Raw genomic sequence first — 26813 nt, forward strand, 5'->3', positions numbered from 1 at the left:
GAAGCACTGATTTCAGACGCTGTCGAACGGCTTAATCTGTCCCCTGTGTGTGTGTGTGTGTTAGTGTGTGTGTGTGTGTGTGTGTGTGTGTGTGTGTGTGTGGTGCTAATACCTTGTAAACAACTGGAGGCCTTCTATTGAGGTCTGCAATTAAACAGACGATGGCTGCAGCAGTCGAGTTGGGAGGGATCTTCTCCGTAGTTAGATCGTCCAATCGACACGCTAATAGATTGCCAATACCTGATGTGATCTCTGGGGTGGGTGGGGGAGGGGGGGGGGGGAGAGATAGGGTGGGCTTGGTCCTGGCATCCCGGCCTGTCCATTTCATTAGTAGCAGTAGTAATGAAGGTAATGATGCTGTGCTGTGGGAGAGTGTTTTTTTCCTTCATGTTGCTTTGGTGCTGTGAAACAAATGGCAGGGAAAAACCTTGATATTCATAAATTGCATCCACATTTTGGCAAAATCCAAGATATTCCACATTTCACAGCTGATTCCATTTTCATTCTGCATCATGGAAATGGAAGAAGACTTTTGCACCACGCTGCAGTGTTTCAGATTTTCCACTTTGACTTCACGGCAGCTTGTTGGTGGTGATTTATTTCCAAACTGTATTGCAAACCAATGAAACACGCTGAGGCCGACCTGCTGTCGGCTGCCTACATTGTCACTCAGCTCCGTGTTTCTATAAATGCCATACAACGGGTGTTTGGCTGCAGCAGGTGAGGAAACGTGTGCCCGGAAACGTTTCTGTACGTTAATAAATCATTCCGTTTTTGCACACCTGTCATTGATGATTTAGCAGCCAGTTCCCTGCCGTCGTTATCAACTGCATTCACCAAACATGCCCTCCAGCATTTTAAATGTGAGACCGGAAGCTGTGTGAGATATCTGGAGGCTGATTGACAACTGCAACATCAAGAATCCTGTTTTCTGAGTCTGCTGGTGTCACAGCGATCAGACGCTCTAATGATTAGCTGCTCTGCTAACTGCCTGGCGTGTGGGATAGACTTTCATTTCTGGCTACTGCAGAATTAATTGGCTGTATTTCAGGTTTTTATTGTACAGGTTGATGCTACCTGCTTCCAAGGCAGGGAGAAGTGTGTCTGTGTACCATTAACAGTGTTGTCACTGGGTTCATTTACCGGCTAGACTCGACTCTCCCCCGGGGGTCTGAACCGGCAGAGTGCCACAATTATCAGCCCTGCACACACACACACACACACACACACACACACACACACACACACACACACACACACACACACACACACACACACACACACACACACACACACACACATTCATATGGCACTTACTTATTCATTAGCCGGCAAAAGCAGAATTTCCCCACTGGGTTTAACTTCTCAGCTGCCAAAAGATATATAAATATATATATATATTTATATTTGTTTACATTATCTCAGTGCAGACTGGAGACCTGCCAGCCGCACTAGTCAAGCTGAGGAGAGTTGTTCTGATAGAATAGAATATAATGCCTTTATTTGCTCAATACGTCCACTTCTTAGATACAGTTTTGCACTAAAACCCTCACAAAAAGTCATTTTACAACACCATCGTTTGAAATTGTTCCCATATCAATAACACTAATACTTTATATGTGGAATATTATGCACTGACACAAATGCAGGGACAGAGGGAGAATATTTAACCCTTCTTTCTCTCCTTAAGATGTGGCTTAAAGCTTGAATCGGGCAGCAGCCGTTTAAATATGTGGCGTCTGTGTGTGTGAATAGATATATGACCTTGTCTCTCATAGAACAGTGTGAATTATTGATAAGAGAGAGACTGTGGGAGAGAATAACAGAGGAGGGGAATACTGATGTCTGCTCGCCGTTAGCTCACTGTGTGTTTGAGGCGTTGGGCTCTGAACACTCGACCAGATGTTGTTCTGTATGCACATCCAAGCTTCACATTACACTCCCTCATTGTTCTACATGCCTGGCATCCACACACAGTGTTTTTTTCTTTTCTGGTGAAATGGTGGTGGGTCACACCTAATGCAGTGCTGAGTGCAGTTTGTGAGGAATCGGCTCATTCTAACGGGATTGAAAAGGATGTCAGGATGCTACAAACCTCATTAAACAAACACTGTAAAAGAAGTTACTGTATGAATCGTGAGTTTTGTTTGGAGTCTCGTGGAACCCTGCAGTCCTGGATGGACGTGTCTGTCACGGCTTGTTGCGGCTCGTCTCTGCCTGGATTCAGTCTCCGTGGTGCCTGAAGGCCTGTGAACCACTCCTGGTGGGAGGCGCTCGCTCCGCTGCAGCCGGAGGAAACACGACGGCATGCGGATCACTTTACAGCCGACGTCATCAGAAAACAAAAAAAAAAACAGCTTGTGTTGTTTTGTCCCGGCCGTCCAGATGAGTTAGGAGCTTTAAACGTTGAATTAAAACTCTTAGCAGCATCTGAATGTGGAGACGGGATCATGGACGTTGGAGCGACCCGTGTTTCAGTTTAATGAGTGACCGTGTTAACTGGTGACGTTCAGCTCGTAGCTATTTAAGTGAATGATTGACGTAGATGATAAACACAGATGCTTTTTAGATGCTTTTAACAAGACAACCTACATGTTGGTGTAGGAATTTGAAGCAGATTTTGATAATATTGTGAATCACAATAATTTTGGTCAGGATAATCGTCTATCTAACTGGACTCCAGCTCGGGATCTCTGTACTTCCTGTCTGCATGTCTACTGTTACTATCAGAATAAAAGCTGTCATAGACTATTTCTCCTGGCAGTGTTCCGGCTAGGCATGGGACAATATGAACATTTCATGTCACCATTATCCTAAAATAATCCAGATTTACGGTAATGTCCTGATATTGACATTGTAGCTGCTCCATCAACACTTAAATCACGTCATCTAGACATAAACACAGCTGTGACCTTGTTGTTTGGAACATAATTTGCTTTCTCCACACTGTCTGGTCTGGTCTCTGTACTGATGTGAGCTTCTGTCGTAGAGCTCTGGGGAACCACAGACCACTTTAATAGATTTCCATCTATGATTCAACGGCGACAGGAGGAGAATCTTAAACGCCGATTGGCTATCCGCGTCTCGTCATTCACGCCACCCGGCCCACGGCGCTTCACATTGTTCCACTGACTTTGTATGCAATCTGTGCTCCGGCGTGAACACACCTTGAGAAGTACTTGGCGTACAAAGCCAGTGTGATGTGTGTTTGACAGCCGTAATAACAGAGTAGTGTCCGAACAAAAACCTCCTCCTGCAAAGGTGAAGACATGGAGAGAAGACGGGGAAGAGATGAAAGTGTGGAGGAACAGACAATCCAATTTTCCCAAGTGCCTGCAGTCATTTGTCTCGTGCTATGAAACAAGAGACGTGTGCGTGTGTGTGTGTGTGTGTGTGTGTGTGTGTGTGTGTGTGTCCTGAGCCAGTTCATTCACGGTAATTAACGTCACTAGAATAACAGCCTCTGGAAACAAGTTGTTCGACTCGCCCGGCTTGTGGAAGCTTCTCCTGGGTGTGTGTGTGTGTGTACACGTGTGTGTGTGTGTGTGTGTGTGTGTGTGGAGTCAGATTTCAGACAGGTAACACTGGAATCCCTCCACACCCTGAACGCACCACGGGAGCAGCGACAGGAGAGAGTGATCGCCTGTCACCTCTACAGTACACACTCTTTTTGTGTTTTATTCCACAGTTAGTTGATCAATCCAAAGCCCCGTCTGGTTGCTGCTGCTAGGTTGGGCAATCTTGACAAAAAAGAAACAAGCTGACGCCAGTTCTGTTTATCTGGGTGTGTATTAGATATCTGGGCGTCAGCTTATATAGCTTCTACATGTTCACATGTATATATAAATATACAGTATGTGATGAGAAAAAACAAGAAAAACACTCACAATAAGTTGATCGCAGTAAATTTCCATTATCAGGATCAAAAATCTGAAATGTAAAACCGGCCGATCAGCTGAAAACGGCCTGCTTTTGATCTCCAGCTGATCGATCAGACATCATGTATATCCAATTTAATGACACACAAACGTTACGTTAGAGCGGCTAACTCCTGTTTATCTAGCTATCTTTATCTTCCGATGTACGATCGACTGTGTGCGTGAAGATCGTGTCTTTGAATGGACGCCCGTATATCTATCCGAGTGCAACAGGAAAGCGTAAAAGACTGATGGTTTTGCTTGCTCAAATGTTATTGGAGCACATTGTGAAAAGGGGGCGGGGCTTAGGAAGGGTCAGGGATTTCAGCCCAACCAGAGAGGAAAATAACGGATGGGAAGGGAAACCCAGGAATCTTTGCAGCCTTTTCAAGCACAGCGTTGGCAAGAAGGCAAGAATGCCACGGCACCATCATCCAACCCAACATGTAGTGTTCGATAGGGATGTTTACTGAAGGATGTGGCCATATTCTAGCCAATGTGGTGATCATCACATCCTTTTTTTTTTTTTTTTAAACACTGCACATTGTGTACGAGGAGAGAAAAAACGTGTTTTGAAGACGCTGCGACCGCCGATTATCGTGATAGCTTCATGTGATTATAGTCGTAGTAGAAACGATTAAAGCATTTAATCATTTTAATAAAGGTGTGAGCTGTCAAGGACAGTGATGACGTGTGTGTGTGTGTGTGTGTGTGTGTGTGTGTGTGTGTGCTGGTGGAGGTGTGACGCGGTTTATATGCAGTGAAGGAGGAAACTAAGGTCACCAACTGCCCCTCCCCCCCTCACCATCCCCCCCTGTACCAGGCTGTTCCTCTGTAATAGCCTGAGATGTCAGAGACCATTTGTCTTGTGCAACACACACACACACACACACACACACACACACACTCACTCTCGCTCTTGTAGCTCTCCAAACCCAGTGCAGACCTACTTTTGCATGCTCGCACAAATAGAGGTCTTCTTTGTTCACTACGTCAACCCAGAGCTGGTTCTGTGTGTGTGTGTGTGTGTGTGTGTGTGTGTGTGTGTGTGTGTGTGTGTGTGTGTGTGTGTGTGTGTGTGTGTGTGTGTGTGTGTGTGTGTGTGTGTGTGTGTGTGTGTGTGTGTGTGTGTGTGTGTGTGTAAAATTGCTGCCCAGAGGCCTCCCCTCTGTCCTTAGAGCTTTCTCTTTTACGAACGCACACACGCACATTTCTTCTCTCTCCCTCTTTCTCACTCTCTGACACACACACACACACACACACACACACACACACACACACACACACACACACAGTCTCAGGGAAGTCACATGAATCAGTAGTAGGACCCATGTTGTCTTGTTGACCTCAAGTGGTAATCTCACAAGCCTGTGTGTGTGTGTGTGTGTGTGTGTGTGTGTGTGTGTGTGTGTGTGTGTGTGTGTGTGTGTGTGTGTGTGTGTGTGTATTCGTCCCTGTGATGTGCATGTCAAGGCTTTTTATCACTTGCACCCAGCGACCCCATTATGACAACCAATCTGCGCTGCCCGACCTGTAAGAATACGCATTAATCAACGAGCCGAGTCATGCAACCGGCAACCCGCCAACTTTCTGAGTTAGAGCAACACAACTGTCAGGACTGGGATTAACATACTTGAGTGACACAACTCTGTGTTTAAATCTCCTGACTTACTATTTACACCACTATAATCACACAACTGTCTGATAGCAGCTGAAGTTTGGCCTCCAGACACGTTATTATGCAGCATACACAACAAGTCACCATAAAATGTGAGACGTGAACACAACAGGATGGATATTAATGTGGGAATTAAATTCCAGGTGTGTGTGTGTGTGTGCTCTACTCTTCGATAACCTTTCATGTGTCGTCCATCTTAAACGTCCCCACGTTGATGTCATGTCATGTCCAGATGGCCGTGGCAGAGGTCGGTTATTTATATATATATATATAATAAAAAAGGTCCATATATAAATCATTTTAAAAGCTGGAATGTGAATTAAATGTCATGCGTTTGGTGTCCTCCACATTAAATAAATCCACAGGGAACAATCTCCTGTAGACGAGTGAGAGGAAACACATCAGTGTCTGAGTAATAAATCCAGTTAGGACGTGTCTGAGATGCTCACTCTCAGCTCACACACATCTATAGATGTAGATCCACCGATCACGTGCACAAACATCACCAGCATTTAAAATATCTATCTATGAAAAGGCCTTGAAAATGTTCAAACATGGACATAAACCCTTGTGTCATTATGTCAGTAGTTAATCATCTTTATATCAAATGTTCTCTGATATAAAGGAAATTAAAAAGCCTCTCATTAAGTGTTACATATGAATAAGGAAGTTGCTTTCTGTCCAGCTGCTGCAGGTTGTGGTTTAAACTCAGCTCTGTTGGAAGTAAATGAGAGGATGCTTGTTCATACAAGAGGCAGAGTGACTGATGGATGTTTATAATACGATGAGCTACTGATAAGCTTGCATTCATAAACTTATCGGCTTGCTTTGGTTACTTACGTCACTGCTTTCTGCCCGGGCTTATTTGACAGTGATTGTTATGGTTGATCAGGCACACTGAGTTGTAGGGATCGGGATGCATTTACATTATTGGGTTTTTACACACTATCATGGTAGAGAAGTGATTTAAAAAAATAGTTGTTTCTTAACACAATGCAAAGTCATTCCTGAATGTTTTAGTACTATAATTTAAGAGATGAATGCATATTTTGATGATTATCGGGATAATATTGTATATTATGACGTGCAAAGTTCATATAATCCCGTTGATTTTAGATTCACAACTATGCTGTGAGTATAAATGTTGAGCAAAGTGAGCTTCTTGGCTCATTGCTCCTATGAAGTGTAATCTCACGTCTGACAGCCTGCATGCAAAACACACATTGATGGGTTTGGCAACGGTTGCTGTGTTAGAAACGTCCGGCGGCAACGTCTCTGTAGGTGTTCTGCACAGAGTCGCCCGTCCCGTCTCGTTCTTCCTGTGCAGGACGGATTGAATGCTGACACACACACACACACACACACACACACACACACACACAGGCAGGCGTGCGGGCTGGAGAAGGCAGGAGGGATTTTCCCATACTGCCTCTGCAGCAGCTGCCCTAGATTCCACAGAACGATTGTCTCGATGCAACTCTGCTATTATTAGAGCTGTATTGTCAGGAGAGGTGGAGCGAGAGGGGAGGGAGAAAAAAAATAAAGCATAGCTTGTTTTTCTTTCACTTTCTGCTGAATATTCAACACTTATGTGTTGTCTACAATATCCCACAGACCCTTTAACAGCCAACTTGATGCTTGTAATGTCTCGCTGGTGTAACGTTGCAAAACAAATGCTTCATATTGGGTGTTTTCACTCACTAATAGCACACATCTGGAAAGTCTGTTTGTTCAGGTCAGGTTTCTTAGACAAGCCTGTTGCAGTTTGTCGTTCTCCCTTTGTTCATTTGATGCTCATCACGGGTTCCCAGAGTGTGTGTTTTTGCACTAAACAGTAACGTTAAGTGGTGTTAGATAGCTGGCATCATCCGCTAGATAACGCTCTTGTTACCTCAGAGTGTGGTCAAGTAGTCAAGTGAGCCTTTGTTTGGGTAGATTTAGATCTTCAGTTAAAAAAAACACACAACGTCTGGGACTGAAAGCCACAAACACGGGGAGGGAAGTCAGATAAAACTACAGCGTTTCCACTCTGTCGGTCTGCGTAATCTATTAATTTACTGATATAATTCAGTTATTTACCACAAAAAATATCTGTCTTATTTGTGGGTCCAGTATGTAAGCATATTTGATGATTATCGGCGTCATATTTTCATCCTCCTCCCATGCTTAATATAGACCATAACAAAATGTGGAAACACATTAGAGATGAAACTCGGCCTGAAATCAGTGGTTCAGAAGGAATCTTTTTTTTGTGTTACATCTACACCACAGTGCTATTTTGGGATGTGCCTCCCTCCCTCCCTCCCTCCCTCTCTCCTGGGCCCACACATCCTTCGTATGGAGGAGATGAAGGAGGAATAAAGGAGCAGGGAAGCTGGGTCACATCACTCTGCTCAAGGCTGTTTACTTTGCCTCTCTCTCTCTTCCTCGCTCTCCATATTGTTCTGTTTATCTCTTTTTTCTGTCTGCCAGGTTTCTTTTTCCTCCCTACTTTTCTCCCCCTTCGCTCATTTCCACATATCCATTTCTTAAATCTCCTTACTTTGTGTCGTCGTCGTCGTCGTCTGGTTCCCATGTGGGTTTGACAGCGAGAGAGAGATGACCTTGTCGAGGAGGGGATGTCTCTTCATGCTGTCATTGGCTATTACTTCAGCTCATGTGCTCTCTTATTCCATCTCTCCCCTTCGCATTACTTCCACCCGGGTGGACCTCCACAACGGAGCCTCTCTTCTCTCCTCCGTGTCTGTCGTGTCGGAGCGTTAACCCGGTTAGACTTTCATCGTTATTCCGGAGCCTTGTTTCACGGCATCGAGGGCGTTTTATTCTGGTGATCTCACGGAAACATGAGGGATCTTTTCCTGAACTCTGTCTGTGGACTAGGCCTCGGCCAGTCCACGATGTGTATCTATGACGGTGTAAAAGCACAGAAAACACAGAGCGTCATAACGCTGCACTGCAGCACTCGCAGCTGAAACGTTACCGCCGAGCAGCGGAGCGAGGATTGAAGACATTTCAAATGAGAATCGATGCATCATCTGTTCATCTGCCTTTAGAGAGGTCACACGATTCAGAACAAATATCAGCTGATCATAACTCTTTATTTTAAGGATGTTTTTGATGATTATTGGGATCATTTGGGGAAGTATTTTGGCCAGGATACTTGTGACTTTTGGTAATTCTGGTATCTTCTGGGCTTGATGTCTGAGAAACATTCCCAGGGTGCTTTACGGTGTTTTCTGTGCAACCTGTAAACACATCAGTGTTGTAATTTGCATTCTAACGACGTGCTAGATTGCGCGGGAGCAGAGCTGAAGGGCTGATGTTTCACTTAAAGTGTAAACACTGGAAGCAGTTGAAGTGTCAGAAGGGAGTTCAAGGTTACATGAAGTGTCTTGAGTGAGAAGGAGCTGAAAACACCTGAGCTGTCATTTACAGCACAGAGAGAGAGAACAGCTGAAATGTGAGTCTGGTTTCTGTGTGAAGGTCTCGGTGTGCGAGTAAACAAACGGTGTGTCACCATGCCAGACATTTGCATATAGTGTGGGTTTTGTTTTTGTGGATTTGGTCGGTTTCTCGCCCCCAAAACTACATTTTACATTTCTCTGCAGTTTTTTTTCTCCAGACAATAGGGGCGGGATTCGACCTCAGTGCTCTAACCGGAGTATTGATGTGGATCTAGTCCTGCTAGATACGGGGGTGCTAGTCCATTTAAACAAGGAAATCTCCAAAAAATCAATCCTGAAACAGACAATGAAGCAGCCCAACATCTTCCAATCGAACCTAGAATGATATTATTATCCCTGCATCTAACACATCCTCCCCTGCATCGCTTCACCATCCCTCATCCTCTCATCCTCTCATCCACTCCGTCTCTCTTTGTCCTCATTTGTCTGCATGTCTTCTCGTTGACCAATAGCCCTGCCATTCTCCCTTGTAGCAATTTCAGCAGTAATGAAACCTCTCTCTCGTTCTTACACACACACACACACACACACACTCTCCCAGTCTTGTATTAGGAGGGAACACCACAGCAGCTTGAATTCCTCTTTTGCATGATGAGATTTTTCTTTCTTGCCTTTTGGTAATTGCTAAGAGGAGCCAGCCACCGTCCCAGCGAGTCCGAGGCTGCTTCAGATATTTATGCACCTCTGGGGGGGGGGGGGGGGGGGACCGTCTCTCTCTGTCAAAGTCTGTGTCTCTCTCCCTCTCTCTCTCTCTCTCTGCTCTGCTGATTGATATTCTGTAGCAGTAGAAAGAGGCAGCAGCAGCATCATTTGGTCCGTTGTCAGGGAATGGGAGCCTTGGTTACGGCGTTGTCAACCTGGTTGCCGTTGTGGTCCGCTAGTCACTCAGTTTCCAAGCAGCTGGACTCTCCTCTTCTCTCCGTTCATCTCATCCTCCTCTTCTCTCCGTTCATCTCATCCTCCTCTTCTCTGCCTTCGTCCCTTAGTTGTTTTTGACATATTCGTCTCCATCTCTGTGCACCGAAGACTCATCTCCCTTCCCTCTTTGTTCTCCATATCACGTTCCTCCCATCTCTCCGCTTTCCTTCCCTTCGTATCCTTTTCATCCTCCTTTTCATCCTCCTCTTCATCGTCTCTTCTCTGTCGTGCTTAATTTTCGTGTCACTGGTTATGCTTTCCCTCTTCATCATTTTCAATCTTCCTCTCCTTTGTCTGTTTCCTCCCCCGTGCTATCGAATCCATCTCTTTTCATCATCGCATTCCTCTATTTTTATTGCTCTTTCATCCATCGCACAAGTATCATTTATGCTTTCCTACTTTCTTCTCTTTTTTTTAAATAAGAATGATCAAATGTCTTCTAATAATCAGCAGCGGTGTCTCTTTTGTCTTGTATTTTCTTGCCCTCTTGTGTCGGTTTACAACCTGCACACACACCACTGTCCTTCCCTTAAAGTCGCTTGCTTTTTCATTTTTAATCAAGTCGTTCCGTTTTTTTTGCCCCGTTCTCCTTTTTTTTAATTAGACGTTCTCATCCCTTGCAGCTTCTTCTTTATTTATCTTTTGTTACACAATGAGTTCTTTGTTTTGTTGTCTTCAGCCATCCTCCTCTCAGGACCTGCAGCTCTCTTGACAGATTCTCATGACTCGCTGCTGTCTTTATCGCGACCCTTTGTGTCGATTCCTAAATATAACACTGACGGCTCGGTGCAGACCTCATACGCCACTCAGGCAACCCCTTGCTTATTTAAAGTGCCCTATCCATCAGGACTTGTTGATGTGATACCATTGGCTGTAGGGCTGTCCTCTCTTGTCCTCACTTTCTCCCATATACTGTCAAGTATTCCCGTGCGTTATTAGAATAACACTTTGTAAACAGTGATGACTGTGTGTATTCACGCTGTGAAATAGCTTGTCGAGCTACGTAAAACCATTAATCACCAACATGCTGAATGTTACCTAAGCAAACAGCAAGTGATTCAATATTTCGTGTCCACATACGTGAATTTTCTGTTCAGAGCATGAGGTCACTTCGAACGTCAAACACCAGGACGTGGACTTTTGGCCTTATTGACTTTAGAAAAGGACTTAAAAACACTCCTCTGGTAGTCAACACATTCAGTAGCTTGCAGGCAGAGACGCCGCCGGTGTTTAGTTTTAATGGGTGACCGTGTTATCTGGTGACTCTGAGCCGAATGTGGGGGTGGTGGTTGCTCGTACTGACGGCAGCTGTTTAAAACACAAACAACATTTAGTCAAATAGTAAGGTAAGTCTTTATAGATACACACACGCATATATATATTTATGTATATACATATATACATATGTATATATATTTATATGTTTTTATATGTTTTTATATATATACATACACTAGTTGTATGGATGTGTGCAGACTAAATATTATGGTGTAGCCAGATGTTTGTTCTAACTTCAAAGCTTCCATGACAGCATTCCAAGCACTCATCAACACTATGCCAGTCATTATCATTAATGAGGGCCGTAATTAATTTAATGACATTCAGACTAATGTGGCTTGTTTGTGGTGACGTCGGCTGTGACGCAACATTTCCTCCAGCAGGAGTAGCAGTAGTGGTGGGGAAGGCTCGGGTTCAAATACCTCCACGAGTGTGTGTGTGTGTGTGTGTGTGTGTGTGTGTGTGTGTGTGTGTGTGTGTGTGTGTGTGTGTGTGTGTGTGTGTGTGTGTGTGTGTGTGTGTGTGTGTGTGATCAAGGCAGAAAGGTTGGGGGAGGTAAAGGGATAGAGGAGTCCCTTGTAGCCGGGCTAGTCTACATGTTTTCTGTGCAGTCAGGCTCAATAAATCAGATTAGAGTTACACTTAGTGTGTGTGTGTGTGTGTGTGTGTGTGTGTGTGTGTGTGTGTGTGTGTGTGTGTGTGTGTGTTTGTGTGACTTACAGCAGGACAAGCCTGCAGAGATAGAGAGTGAGAGGGTTATATCGCTGATTGAACATCTTATTAAATCATCATAAAGGGCCACAACAGCTTCGTTGCTGCATAATAAAAGTATTGTGACCTGATTGACTAATACTTGCAACCAATATTTAACTTCATCACAGATAAGGCACATATTTCTTTAGTGAATAAATAAGAAGATCATAAATCATAAAGTCTCTCTGCATAAATAATGATGATCCCGATAATGGAAATTAGTGTTTTTTAAATAAAATAAGAGAGAGGAATACATCCGGGAGGTGGGCTGCAAACACACATTTAATATCAGTGGAAGTCGTCTCCTGTCCTCATCTCCTCTGGATTCTCTATCGGTATGTGTGTTTTTCTCCGGCGCTCTGTTTAGCTGCTCTGTCTGCATTGGTCGTTTGCTTTCATGCCTCGTGCTCATTGGCTGCCGGCGGCCTCCCGTGCAGCCAGCCAGAAAGCTTCTCTGCAGCGGTTAGTGATGGGCAGATTAAGCGCCGCTGCACCGCTAAACACACGTTCACATACATACCCATCTAAACGGTCGTGTACTGTATATCACGGAGACAATGACACTGTGAACGGACCCTCTCCGTCTCTGGCCTCCACTCAGCTGTTCTTCACTTCACACTGGAGGTTTCCAAAGTACAAACCTGTAAGAGTGAGCGGCTGTCTTACTTTATGGGAATTGTAATGTGCAGAAATGGAAGAGCTGAATAGAGATGGTAAATATGTGGATGGCTTCTTTAGGCATCGTTTCACCGGTTTTCATAGGTGTCTTTCTTTCTGAAATGGGCATATTATTATTGTTGAAGTGTAAAAACACATGTATATTCTTTTCTTTTTCTTTTTAATGTAATACAGACCAAATACACAAACACAACAATATGAGGACATTAAATATAACCGCAAAAAGAAAGACACAATCCACTGAAATAAACAGTTAGAACGTATTTGCTGTTGTTCTTTTTTTTTTTTTTTAGTCCTATTTCATGTTTTACAATGAGGCAGACACCTCCGGCTCTGAAAAGTGAAGCCAATGCTGAAGTGTCTTAAACTTGCATTCTCTATACTTGCCATCAGGGGGCGACTCGTCAATGAGAAAATGACCCTACTTCTCTCTTGATTTATTTAAACGAGAAAGTTGTGGTCTGCTTCGTTCCTCCAGGTCTGGGTCTTGGCCTGACAGCTCGAGCTAACATCGCTAACGTCGCTAACGTCGCTGATATCGGATGCTCTACAGTGTTTTCAGCCTGGCACCTGCATCTCCTTTGTTCTCTCTCCGTCTTATTTCTCCTCCTCGCCGCGGTTCACAGAAGCCCACTGATTCAGAGCCCGTATGCGTGTCCACGGCCAACGCTCGCTGCTGCCTCCCGTTACTATAGCAACAGAGCCCCCCCCCCCCATTCCTATGGTGTGTCATATCATAGTCTAGTGCGCCGTGTAGACCCACTACAGCGTCGTCGCCGTGTCAAGGTTATATCGCTGAGATTCATCTGGTCTTCACTTCTCATTGCATCCTTAATCAGGCGAGCGGACTGTATGTGGTCGTAATCTATATGCAGATGAATCAATGACAACCGTCGCAGAATGCCATCACACACACACACACACACACACACACACACACACACACACACACACACACACACACACACACACACACACACACACACATGGATTCCTGCCACTTGCTGTGCATGTCTGTGGTGTTTTCTGTTCACGTATCAGAGATCCGAGGCGCATAACTTTATGCATGGAGAGCTTCACAGGATCCAGACTTGTCACGCAGCTGCTGCTACTCCACGACACACACATGCACACACACACTACACACAGACACACACATGCACACACACACACAGAGCGAGGTGATTGACACAACAGGTTTACCAGGAATGTCTCACTCTCCCTGTCATCACTCCTCATGCAGCCTGACAGAGAGGCAGAGTGACATCAGCAGATTTTTAATTTTTTTTATTTTACAGAGATAGACGAGGGTTGGCTGCTGTGTTTTGGTCACATGATTCCTGCTTTTAACGAGAAGGAGGACTTGACGAAACACGCTAGTTGGTGCAGAATGATTCAAATTCAGATGCTCACAGTACGGATGTGATTGTATGGAAGTCTATGAGAAAATGACCCATTCTGTGTTCATTTAGTAAATTATGGTCCATTTATAATAAGAATAATACATTTGATTTATAGGCACCTTTTAAAACACTCAGTTAAAACAAGAAATACAGTTAAAACAAGCAAAATACAAATAGTGTTTCCAGTCTTTAAAGTCCAATAGACCATAAAGCCTGGTTTTAAAGTACATGTGTGCCATAGTGGGGGTTTAAGGAGCTAGCTGGAGGCTACACTGCTACGTTTGTTTGTCTTGTGTTCTTTCCTTCACACTCTATAAAGACTCATAACTCTCTGTCCTTACATGACCTGTGATTGGCTCATAACCGTTGGTGTCATATTGAGTTTTAATGGCCTGGCCATAATCTGAGCTGTGCATGCATGAGTGTCTGCATTTGTGTGTTTCCTGTTTAATTGAGGCAGAAATGCTAGTGTAGATATCACACATACACACACACATGCAATAACAATAGTAAACATCATTGATTGTTGCAGGCTTGACGATGATGATGTGTATAAACACGGTTCAAAAACGCCGCCGGTATGAATTTCCAAACTGCTTTGGCGTTGATTTATATTTTTTAGAGAGACAGGTAAACATGGGATTTAAAAACAAGTCTAAAAATACCAATTAGAATGCAAACAGCCTCCCCTCTGTTTAGTGTTCTGTCTTCTAGCGAGAGCGACTCCGTCGCATAATCAGCAGCTCCATTTGCATTTCTCCCCATCTCATTCCCCCCTTTTCAAGCCCACACAACAGATCCTTGTTTACTCCGGAGTGACCAGCAGCGTCTGGCTGAAGCCCAAACCAAATAACTCCAGGATCCTGTTTGTTTGAGGACGTAACATGTAGGTTAAAATGACTGGAAGCACATCTGGTCCTTTTGAAAAAAAGTTTATTTATGAAATAATCAACAATGATTACAGACAGTCCACATATTGTATTTATTAGTGTTTCCACTCATTATTGTGATTACATGAACTGAATTGTTCACTGAAAGGAAATTAATCAACTATTATTGTAACTATTTTGAGATTTTCTCTGTTTTCTATCATTAAGAGGTTCTTTTAGGGCTCCAGTGTTCCTCAAGACCCTCGATTACCACAAAATAATTAAGGCAACCTACCATACCTACTATAGATGACACTAACAAATTAAATGTATAACATTCAGACTCTTTGACGGTTTACGCTGACTTCAGGATGCTCAGAATTATTTTGGGGGACGATGGTGAAAAAAGTGAGTCTGGAGCCTTGAAACCAGGAACGTAATACGGCACTTAAATTAAAGTATTGATAGAAAATGTAATATATGAATGTATATAATGTTATATAATGTAAGCAATAACATTTAGATGTATCTAAAAAGGAAACGAATGAGTTCTGTCTCCTGTAAAGCACCGTAGTGGTTGAAACAAAATAGAAAATCTCAATCATAAGGCAAAGTTTTTATAAATCTGATCACTCGATTGATCGATGGATTAACCGATTTTCTGTGACCTTCAGTCCTGAACACATCGACACCACCTGTATTCACAAACACAACAAATACAGAGAGGATGTTATGGATCACTTAGTGAAAATAATTGGTAGTCGTGTCCCTAAATGACACTGAGTTAACGTGAATAATGAGGAATGTTAATGAGACGGAGAGCGGCGGAGGTGTGGTGGAATGAACTCCAGATGAAAGGATGGATGGAGGACGAGCGAGCATGTGAGAGGGTGAGATTAGATCTGCTGAGGGGGGAGGGGGGGGGAGGCAGTGTCCTGGAGTGACTGCTATTGATAAAACAGAAAAAATAAAGTGACACAGACGAGTGCAGAAGGAGGTGCAGAGTGAGACGGAGGTAACAATCAACACATGTGGACTGCAGTAACATGAAACAAAGGAGGACACGCCGAGGTAGCCGCCGCCTCTGTGCCTGCTGGCAGGGAGCGATCACTCAGTCGACTGCAGCAGTGCATTATGGGAGCGAGGGGGGAGGGTGGGAGGCTGACTGAGGAGAGATGCACTCGTTGATCTCTCTGCCTATGGAGGGGGGGAGGAGGGGTGAACGAGGGGATGAAGATCAGACAGAAGAGGGAGTGAATATGAAATGTAAGAGATGAAGGAAGATGGCTCACACACACACACACACACACACACACACACACGCTTGGACACTTGTCATATTGCACAGGAATCCTGTGAGCTGATGGAGAGGAATTGTTGAATCATTCTGTTCAATTAAAACACCTCCTCTTCCTCCTTGATGTTCTTTTCCTCCACCTTCATCCTCCTCTTCTTCTTCCTTACCGTTTTTCTCCATCTTCTTCCTCACTACTTCCTCTTCTTCTACCTCATCCTCTTGTTCCTTCCCTTGATCTTCACCTCCTTCCTTGTATCCCTCCTCCTCCTCCTCCTCTTCCTCCCTGAGTTCGGTCTGCGATGACGATGATAATGAACGCCGTCTCTCTCCTTGTGTGCTCCTGCAGGTTTACGTGGAGTTTGACGACGAGGAGTGGGAGAAGAGAGAGTGGGTGAAGGTCTATGAGGATTTCCAGCTGTTTCTACTGGAGCACCAGCTGGTCTGGGCCAAGAGGAAGGAGGGAGCAGCAGCAGCAGCAGGAGGAGCAGGTGGAGGAGGAGGAGGAGGAGGAGCGGGAGGACTGCTGCAGGGAACCAAGGCCAAACACATACAGTGGCCTGCCCTGGTAAGACCTTTGTTCTCTATTTGTAGGAGGTGGAACTTCTCTTCCAGCCTCAGGATCCTCACTGGATGTTTCATGTGTCTGTCCTTGTGGTGATGCATTTGTCTGAGTGGATGCTGTGTGGCGGCCCTGCTGTGCTAACCAGCTGTCTGTGTCGGGATGTCTGCTGAGCTTCTCAAGGACGACCTTTGCTGTGAAGGACGTTGTTTGGAATTTTTCAATCCTTTTAATTGTTTTGTGACTTATTCCTCCGAGCATGTTTTTACCTTCGCTGTGCTCTTCCACTAGTCCAATAGTGACTGGCATTTACACAGCCGAGGAAGCAGTGGTGGCCACGAGAATCAATATGATGGTGAAGGGCAACATTCTTGTCGTGGTCATGGACGTAAACGAGTGGTTTAATTGCTTGGACTTCCTGCGTAGTCGCGTGCAGTCGAGCCAGACGGCAGCGATCGAGATAAGAAGGCACAAAAACAAAACTTCATCTGCTATTTGTTTAAATGCAGCAAATAATGATCCGACACTGAGCAGACTGTCTAAAAAAACACACAGAGAATACCATGTGACTGTCTCAGTCAGCGCCGCATACGGTTATGGGTCTAATTATACTTTTCAGATGTTGTGGAAAGACACGCACCTTGTTCGTGTGTGTGTGTGTGTGTGTGTGTGTGTGTGTGTGTGTGTGTGTGTGTGTGTGTGTGTGTGTGTGTGTGTGTCGTTATGGGTGAACACCAGCATTGTGAAGCTCTGACCTCACACAAACCCACCGGTGCTTTGGTGCGGTTCCAGCGTGGTTCCTGTGGTCTTTTTGTTGTCATCTGTATGTCACACTGTTCCTGATGCACACACGCACACACACACACACACACACACACACACACACACACCTCCGTCGTCGACGTGTTATTTTTAAGTTGCAGCCGAAAGTGTTTGCTGGTAGATTTTGGGTTGATAAATGTTTGACACTGCGTCGTGCGCCTGACAGCGGCTGTTGTTTTGATTATGTAATAGCGGAGCACCATCTGGCACACGCACGGGAGATAAGAGTTCAAAGACTTCCACACACACACACACATTCATTTTCCTGGTTGTTTTTCTCCCTGTCTGGCTCCTCCTTTCCCACTCATTCGTCATATCGCTGCCTCTCTGCAGCTATTGTCGTAGCAACAGCATCGAAGTCTGGTTCAGACAGACAGAGTGGGAAATGCAGCCGCAAGCCTCCAGAAGCATCGCATCACTCTGATTTCTGCAAAGAACATGTTTAATTATGCATTCAATTTGAATGAACAACAATTAAATGATTAGATTAAAAGCAGTTAAGCATTGAAAATAATCTTCTGACAATCAGATCGTATATTGAGGATTTGTTTGTTCTGAGCCAATATTCATGCGATTTGAACTATGAGAAGTAAGATGTTACAATAAAAATGAGCCCACCGTTCATCAACATGATTGACGAGTGAATTTTCAAATCCGTAATAACTCTTGTCTTCTCCGAGGATCTGTCACCCGGCCTCTCCCTCCTCGCTCTGCCTGCTCACCCTCACTCTGCTCCTCACTCCACCAGAGTGCACTTAACGATATGGATATGATTTACATAAGATAATAAAAGATAAGATAACAACGTTAAGCGGGACACGGTGCTGTGATACCGTCCCACCGAGCACGGACTCTTAAAGGGGAGACGCTGGCTGAATACGGAGACGTCGCTATGAAATAGAGACGGTTTTTAATTAAATATAATCTTGTATGAAAGTCGCTGATTATTATTGACACCTAGAGACGGAGAGGCAGATCAGTCCTCACACACAGACCAGCTGATTGCTTGTCTAGTTATTACGTCGTTACATAAGTCAAGCCATGTGTCTCACACACACACACACACACACACACACACACACACACACACACACACACACTCCTTGTCAACTCTTTCTGTGTCTTTCACAGATTATTCATTCATTTCTTTATGTTTTAATGAACTCTGCAGACAGACGTTCTTCAACTCATAAGGGATGGGACTATTTTCTCGTGGATCGCGATAGAAAAAACAACGTGATTAAAAAAAAAAATAGGCCTCGAGGAATAATCTGAAAGAACAGACCGACACAATGCTGCTAGTTCTTTTTTACATTTTATTGAACCATTATTTTTTATTTCTCATTTACGATCTTCACTAAAAACAGATGCGTTCTTGCTGTGAGGCAATAAAAAAGTGTTTCTCCACAAACTGTAAGGTGGAGTGATGCCAGCACATTTTCACTGAGATAATATCGTGAATTGCTTTGGCCAGTATGTTAATATGGAATTTAAAAGTTAATGTTCCATCCCATGCAACCTGATATACATGCATGTTATTAAAGTCATAGTTAATTGTTAATTAAAAGAGTATTCAGTTCACGTATGAACGTCCTTTTAACGTTAAATAATCATACATGTTTATCAGTCGGTAGTTCCAGCTCCACACGTGGTTTAGAAGGTCATGACCTCTCCTTTTTAAAGCTGATGTCAGACAGGAGTCATAGCGGGGCAGTAAATGCATCTCCAGCTGCTGTACATCCACTGAGCCCGCTGTGTAGTTTATACATCCTCCTCCTCCTCCTCCTCTTCCTCCTCCTCCTCAGCAAACGAGCTGGGAGCAACAAAGACGCAGTAAAGCAGCCGGATCTCAGCGAGGAGGGGAGACGCAGAGGAACGGATGGACGAGTGCAATCAGTAGCCGGAGTTGTCTCTAGACCGATCGGGGATCTGTGGTCGTAATGAGAGCGGCAGTAAGAGTAATAATAGATCATGTGATGCTGGTGGTGGAGACAGCTGCAGCACTGGCTGGAGGTGGAGCAGCAGGAGGATGCAGTAATCTGATCACCACAATAAGACGTATTAGCAACTGGTTGTTACCCATCTGCCCTCCATTTCTGAATGTAGTCACTGTCATGTCTGCAGTCTGGAACTACATTAAACCTCACAGCAATAATATGGAATTATGATAATAATAATAATAGAATACATACGTGATAACACATAATAATACATAATTACAGTTTAATTTGTTGTTAATAAGTGTCTCTACATGATTAATTCCTGAAATGTGGAAGTATTGCTACACTACAACTCTCTGATAACGCCCACGTATCACATGGAGGTCACAAGCTTAGTGCTGCGTAGATCTATTTCTATTTCTGTTTTCATAGTAATGAACTGACTGTAATGGACTTCCTTAGCGTCTTTGTCAGTAAACTCAGTACTTACCCAGACAAATCCCCCCTGGACTAAAGGCAGAATACTACAGCGGTTATGAACCCCAAATTAAACCATTTTGCTGTGATTTAATTTCAATAAACGGATAAAAAAAAGGATGCCCAAATAAGAACATAATGACAATCATTTGTAAGAAGTCTGAAGTCATGCTTTGTTAGGTCTGTGTGTAAAACGACTTTTAAAGTGCTTGTTTTCTGAATGGAGTCTGGTTGATGGGTGCTAGGCTATGGTAACATTGTAGCTGCTCACTCAACACTCCAAATAAGGTCATATCTCTGTGGTCACTGGAATATTTCTGTCAATACCTCAAAGCTATTGATCACTGATTCCCAGCCCCAACTACACACAGACACACACACACACACACACACACACACACACACACTTCATGTCTGACTGTCACTGCTCTGCTTTCCTTTCATATTGTTTTTGTTCACAAATGAGGAAGTGCTCGCCCCCCCATTCACTTCACTTCAGAGTGTGTGTGTTTGTGCGTGTGTGCGTGTGTGTGTGTGTGTGTCTGTGTGTGCGTGTGTGTGTGTGTGTGTGTGTGTGTGTGTGTGTGTGTGTGTGTGTGTGTGTGTGTGTGTGTGTGTGTGTGTGTGTGTGTGTGTGTGGAGGAAATGAGTCTTGTGTGGGTTTCCTGTCTGCTGAAGGACTGATAAGGTGTTTAGTGAGGCAGGATTTTGCCGTCGCCTCTTTTTTTTTTTTTTTTTTTTACTGTCTTCGCTCTTCATTTTCTTCTCCCACAATCTCATGTGGCAGCGATGTAAACGCTCCAACTTTAAAGTGTGGAAATGTGTCATTGTGAAATTGGTATGGGCTTTTATATTGTGTTCCTCCAAAGAAGAAGAAGAAGTTCCTGTGTTTCCGTGTGCCGTCTTCACACACTCGAAATGTCTTCCCATATTCATTCACACTATTTTGACTATTCTTTAAAGTTTATATATTTATTTGATGTTGTATCTGTGATTAACTTGCGTGGTTTGTATCATTCTTGAAATATTATTTCAACAAGAAAAATGGTTGAAAGTAGATTTGAGACAGAGATTTCTCAGTGATTCCTCGTGACGTGGAGATTTGACTTTTTTCTTCTGCGGCGTTGTGTTCCAAACCACTTGAATTGAATCTTTATGGTGTTTTTAGCTGCAGACCAGAATGTAAGCAGTGTTCACGTGCATTGCATCTTCCATCAGATCACATGATGCCAATTCCCACATGATCTAGTTAAACGTCTGTCTGTGTTATATCACTGATTTAATCCTGTCCACTTTATGGATAAAACGCACTCTTACCATCGTCATTTAGGTTAAAATGACGGGTTTCTCTGTGATGTACAGAAATGTTGCCTGAATAGCAGCCTTTTGCTGAACTCCTGCTGGTTCTGTGGCGTCGACATTTCTGATCTGATGCCTGCAGCGAGCCGTAGCAGCCTGAATACACACGTGTCAAATGAGCCTCGTCGATTACTGCCTTCAGTGTGTTTTGGGCCTTAACTGTCTGTTTGCTGCTGAGCAGGTAGAGAGCAGCAGGTTTTCTTCCTCTGAAAGACAACAACACAATGAGAGTGTTTTTTTTTTATTAACACAATGAGAGTGAGTGAACCAGAACAGTGACGTTAACAGACCAGACCGCTGGACAAGAGCTGAAACTCTATGATGCTCCATAAAAAGCCGAGGGGAACTGCAGATTGCGTCCATGTTGTTTTCACAGGTTTCAATCCAAATTTATTGCAAATTTGAACCAAACTTTTTTTTCAAAAACCAGAAAAACCAGCCTCAGATTCAGACGAATCACGATGAGGAAGTTGGGCAAGTTGCACCATCATGTTTGTCAAGTTGAACCTGTGAAATCATATGTGGCCACATCCTGTATACAGTATATATATATATATATATATATACATCATTAAAATGGGGTTTGTTAGCAGCCTCTGTGGTCTGTGGCTCTCATCCAGACAGGAGAACCACGTACTGGTCTCTGCAGGTTTCTCTGCTGCTTCAGGGTCCACAATGATGAGTAGAATGTCTTCTGCTTCTGAGTCTGGGTGTGACATGTGGTCTGTGATGACACATCTTCCTCCTACACACTCACAGCGTTGCACCTTTTTAATGTGAGGACAGCTGCCCCCATGCAGGAAGTGATATAACCTTCTGATGCAACATAGGTCTTTAATATATGTGGCGTAGTAGTAAATAACACCAACGCTGCTGAAGTGTTGAATACAGACGGGGAACCCTCTTAAATTCCCTGATATTACCTTCAAAATCAGCCTGCAGCTAATGAAGGTGACCGTGGCGTCTCCGACACGACAGCCTGATGTGACACTGATCAGTGGAGACCTCTCATCTCCCATCTCTCCCACGGGCCTGACTCATGACGTGACTGAAGCAGAATGCCAGCATGACACAACAGCACAGGAAATAATGAAGCAACGCCCTCACATGACTTCTTGGCTCATGTGTGTAACATCAACTAACACCAAAAACATGCACTCGACCATAACTGCTTTCGGTTGTAGTATTTATTTTTTCTTGGTGTGATAAGGGTCAGTTTGCATCGGGATGCATGATCAGATTTAAATTGAGCAAAGAGGTTGACTCACTAACGATGGGACGATATAGGATTTAATAATAACGTTAAATTGATTATCAGGATAAACCTAAATACTGTCTAGCTCACTATGATGCTAGACGGGAGATAAAAAAGACCTCAGAACAAAATAATTCTGTTTTCATCATTCGTTTATGCAGAGAGATCCTAATTAAGATTGTTTTCCTTCTTATCTGTGACACAATAAAAATGCTCGTTCCTTAATAAATGAATGATTCCAGTGACATCTTAAGCATAGACGTGATCACCTGTATCTACGCTTCCCGAGCCCCTTCTCTGTTCACACTAAGCGTTACTGGCACGCTTGCATCTCTGATCCAGATATTACATCATCCCCACGCCTCTCTCCCAGGCAGCGCTGTGTGAACTCATTAAAGACGTTTCGCTGCAGACTGCCGTCAAAGACACAAAGTGAATTCCAATGACCGGCCGACACCCAAAGGCAGAGGGAGAGATGGGTGGAAGTGGAACAAAGGGAATGAGAGAAGCTCAGAGGAGATGGTGTCGGCCGTGCTGCAGCATGTAGGAGAGAGTTAAACACTTTTTAGGCCTTTTCTTTCATATGCTGTACATGCAATAAATAGTACAGGTTAAGACCAATCAATTAACCAATTAAAACCTTGAGACTGGACCGAGGGGGAGGCGGGGCTAAAGGAAAACACTAGTGTACTTGCCTTATGGCCCAATGATTTTAATACTCTTCATATGGATTTTGACTGGATTCATAAAAAAAAACACTGGGTTATTTAATCTTTATCAATACAACAGATTCATATCATGTGCATGTATTGGCCTTTTGAATGGGGAGGTGCTTTAACTGGTGACAGCCGGCTGAACTCGCCACTAGATAGAGTGTGTGTCTGTCACCTCTGTAGCAAAGGCAAATGGTGCAGAGCCAGCATTAGAACTAATGGGACACACACACACACACACACACACACACACACACACACACACACACACACACACTTTCATGCTGCGATCTGGCTCAGAGCCCGTGTGCTGCTACACACCAACATTATCTGGCAGAGCTCTCCTCTGCCCTAATTTCAGAGCAAGAGAGACGCAGACAGACCGACCGAGAGGCTGGAATTTCACAGATCTTGTTTATGTTGAGTGTGTGTGTGTGTGTGTGTGTGTGTGTGTGTGTGTGTGTGTGTGTGTGTGTGTGTCATACTTTATAGAAATGAACTCCAGAGGAGGTTTTTATCAGTAGCTGCTGCCAGCGGGGAGGATTTGATGCAAGTATCCCCGGCTGACGATATGCTATAAATATCTTCCCCAAAACAAACCCGATGATTTGTGATTCATAAGCTTGTGTCGTTTGTCTCTGTTCATTAGTTTCTACTCATTTTCCCACAGAGATTCATGGATAATACGGCTGAGATGAAGTGATTCACGTCAGTCAGACGGCTTCCTAATGGCAACCTTATTATTATTATGAGTAGTATTATTAGTATTATTATTATGCTCGGGATGCAGCAGTGGAATCACATCTAGTGAAAGTCTATAGTTTTTATACCAATTTGATATGACGGTAAATAAACCTAAAGTAAAATAAGAAATCATAGTACTTTGGATTTTGTTTGGAAGTTAAACGGCTCATTATTAAGAAGCATATACTAAACTTTATTTCTTTTATAGCATAAAATGCAGCTCAAAGTGCTTCACAAAAACAAATCCATGCAGGTAATAAACCAGCAAGGAAACGAGAAAGAATAACTCGTCATAAAGAAAGATAAATAATTCTAGTTAATAAAGCTAAAAACTGTTTTTTTAGATAAGATTGAAGACAGATTTGTTGTTCACATGGTGGCATCATGTTCAACCAGGTGTGTAGTCGTAGTTCAGTGTGCAGAGACGAGTCTCGTTGTTGTTGTTCCTGTGTAGCATAAATGATAAGATAGCATGGTATCTGATAGACTGGCATAGATGAAGATGCTTCCTTTGTGTGAAGTCTCAGATACACCAGCTAAACAAACTGATATCTCGCTCTCTAACTCAATTCAACTTCGTGCAAATGTTTGCTTATATATTTGCGTTGTCATTGTCTTTGCATTGACGTTGTATGCAGTTGTGCAGAGTGCAACAACTGGAGCTGCGTTGCGTTGCTGCGGTGGAAGGCCGAGGGATTTTGAGCTCTCGCTGCATCTCACAATGATAAGAGACTCACAGCGGGCGGCGTTACAGTTGATAGAGGAACGTCTGCAGCATACAAAAACAGATTAAGATTGAGTGCAATATCTTTGTTTGACTTTTCAGACCACTCAAGTCCTTCTATGTTACCTAGCAACAATGTCCCACACACACACACACATGCTCACCAACAGCTATCAGCAGGCATCTTGTTATCTGGTCACTGGCTCTGTTTTTGATGACATGAGAACAGTGTGTGTGTGTGTGTGTGGTCACATGCAGCTCTCCCCTTCAGACAGCTGTGTCTCTACACTGTGTTCACCATTGTGCTGTATGTGTAACACCGCTTGTCTTGCCGTGTGTTGCTGCTGGAGTACACGTACGTCATCCACGGAGCTGCTGGAACAGTCCGGGGCTTGTGCCTTCCTCGTGAGATCGTTAGCAGGCCGGGGAGGAAACTAGTCAACTGTTTGAGATGGAGGGGTTTTTTTTGTGTTTTTTTTTGTGTGGAAATTGGGTCAATAAAAAAAATCCTCCCCTTTCTCTCCCCTGAGCAGATGGAGCTGGTCTACTGTAATCTCCTGCCTCCTGTGGATCTGTGTGTGCATGTGTAATTATAGCTTACCTTTATGGCAGCCGGGGCTGCAGGAAAATCACATCAATCTCCCAGAACAGAAGCAGAACACAGGAGGGGCTTCTGTCCTCGCTGCTTTAAGGCCTCCGTGTGTTCGATGCCGGTGTCATGGAGACAGACATGTTCCTCCCTCCACCACGACAAGCATGTTGTTCTACACATGTAGCTGTTAACGCGCTTGGGATTGTGTTGTTTGCATTGTTGTCTGGTTTTATAACAGGTGGGTGAATATAGATTTAATCCTGCGTCGGTGGAGCAGATGGACCACCGGCTTTTACTGCACAACTGTGTGCGTGTGTGTGTGTGTGTGTGTGTGTGTGTGTGTGTGTGTGTGTGTGTGTTACAGTAGTAGAGTGCAAATCTGCTGAGCATTGAACTGATTAATCAGAGCTGGTTTGTGGTCACCTGATGAGTTCAAAGGTGATTGTTGAGAGTGTGTTTGTGTGTGTCGGGGTTCAGCGGTTCAGATCTAAATAATTGTTCATAATGTACTAAATGAACATCCTGCTGGATTGAAGAAGACTTGAAACTAGAGATTGAGACCATAAACTCATGTTTACAATGTTTACTGAGATAATACATCAAGAGAGAAGTAGGACCATTTTCTCATAGACTTCTATACAACCAGAGAGGAGTCGCCCCCTGGTGGCCAGCAGAGAGAAAGCAGATTCAAGGCACGTCAGTGTTGGCTTCACTTTTCAGAAGAGGTTGCCACCTGGTCTTATCCTTGTTTTCCTGTGATAAAATCCTGTACGTAGTTGTGTTTTAACACATTCTTTAACGCATATTTGTAAAATAAAGAGAAAAACAAGATATGACATTTTTTCTTCGGATCTAAAAGGATTTAAAAAGTATTTTTGAATAGCAGCTCAACTATCCACCACGTCAGTATGGAAGCTAGGGTTCATTCTTAAACCCTTGAAGATGAAGATTTATAGTTTATTGTTAAAGCTTTGACTCTCCCGGTGTGTTGTCTTGACACAGTAAGTGTCGGGAAGGAAACGAGTGTCAGTAAAGCAATACATTGGAAGAGAGAGGAGGGGGGAGTGAGACAGATTGCTGGAGAGGAGCAGGGAGAGAAATTCAAAGAGCGTGGTGAGTAAGAGCGAGCGAGCCTGCCACATACAGAGAGAGAGAGAGAGAGGGAGGAAGTGTGTGTCGGCCGGCCCTGCCTCCCTCCGCCCCTCCCTCTCTCCTTTCTCCCCCTCCTTGCGTCAGCAGCAGTTAAAATGTCGGCTGTGTAGCTCGTCCTCTGCTCTGCTTTCTCTCTCTCCCTCTTGGCCATCTGTCTTTTTTTCTTACCACAAGAAGAAACCACACGCTCTCCCTTCTCTTTGCCCCCTGTTTTTTTTTAT

At 43.9% G+C, this 26813-nt stretch overlaps 1 protein-coding gene across 1 annotated transcript in view; it reads left to right on the top strand.

The window, feature by feature from the left end:
- jmjd1cb (jumonji domain containing 1Cb) overlaps window positions 1–26813 on the top strand; it is an 80597-nt gene that overhangs the window by 22772 nt on the left and 31012 nt on the right. Inside the window, exon 3 of the mRNA XM_084040448.1 lies at window positions 16602–16820. Within this exon, the coding sequence (XP_083896574.1) occupies window positions 16602–16820 (219 nt within the window). The remainder of the gene's footprint in view (window positions 1–16601; window positions 16821–26813) is intronic.

Source organism: Eutrigla gurnardus (genome assembly GCF_963514095.1).
Source record: "Eutrigla gurnardus genome assembly, chromosome: 22".
Lineage (NCBI taxonomy): Eukaryota > Metazoa > Chordata > Actinopteri > Perciformes > Triglidae > Eutrigla > Eutrigla gurnardus.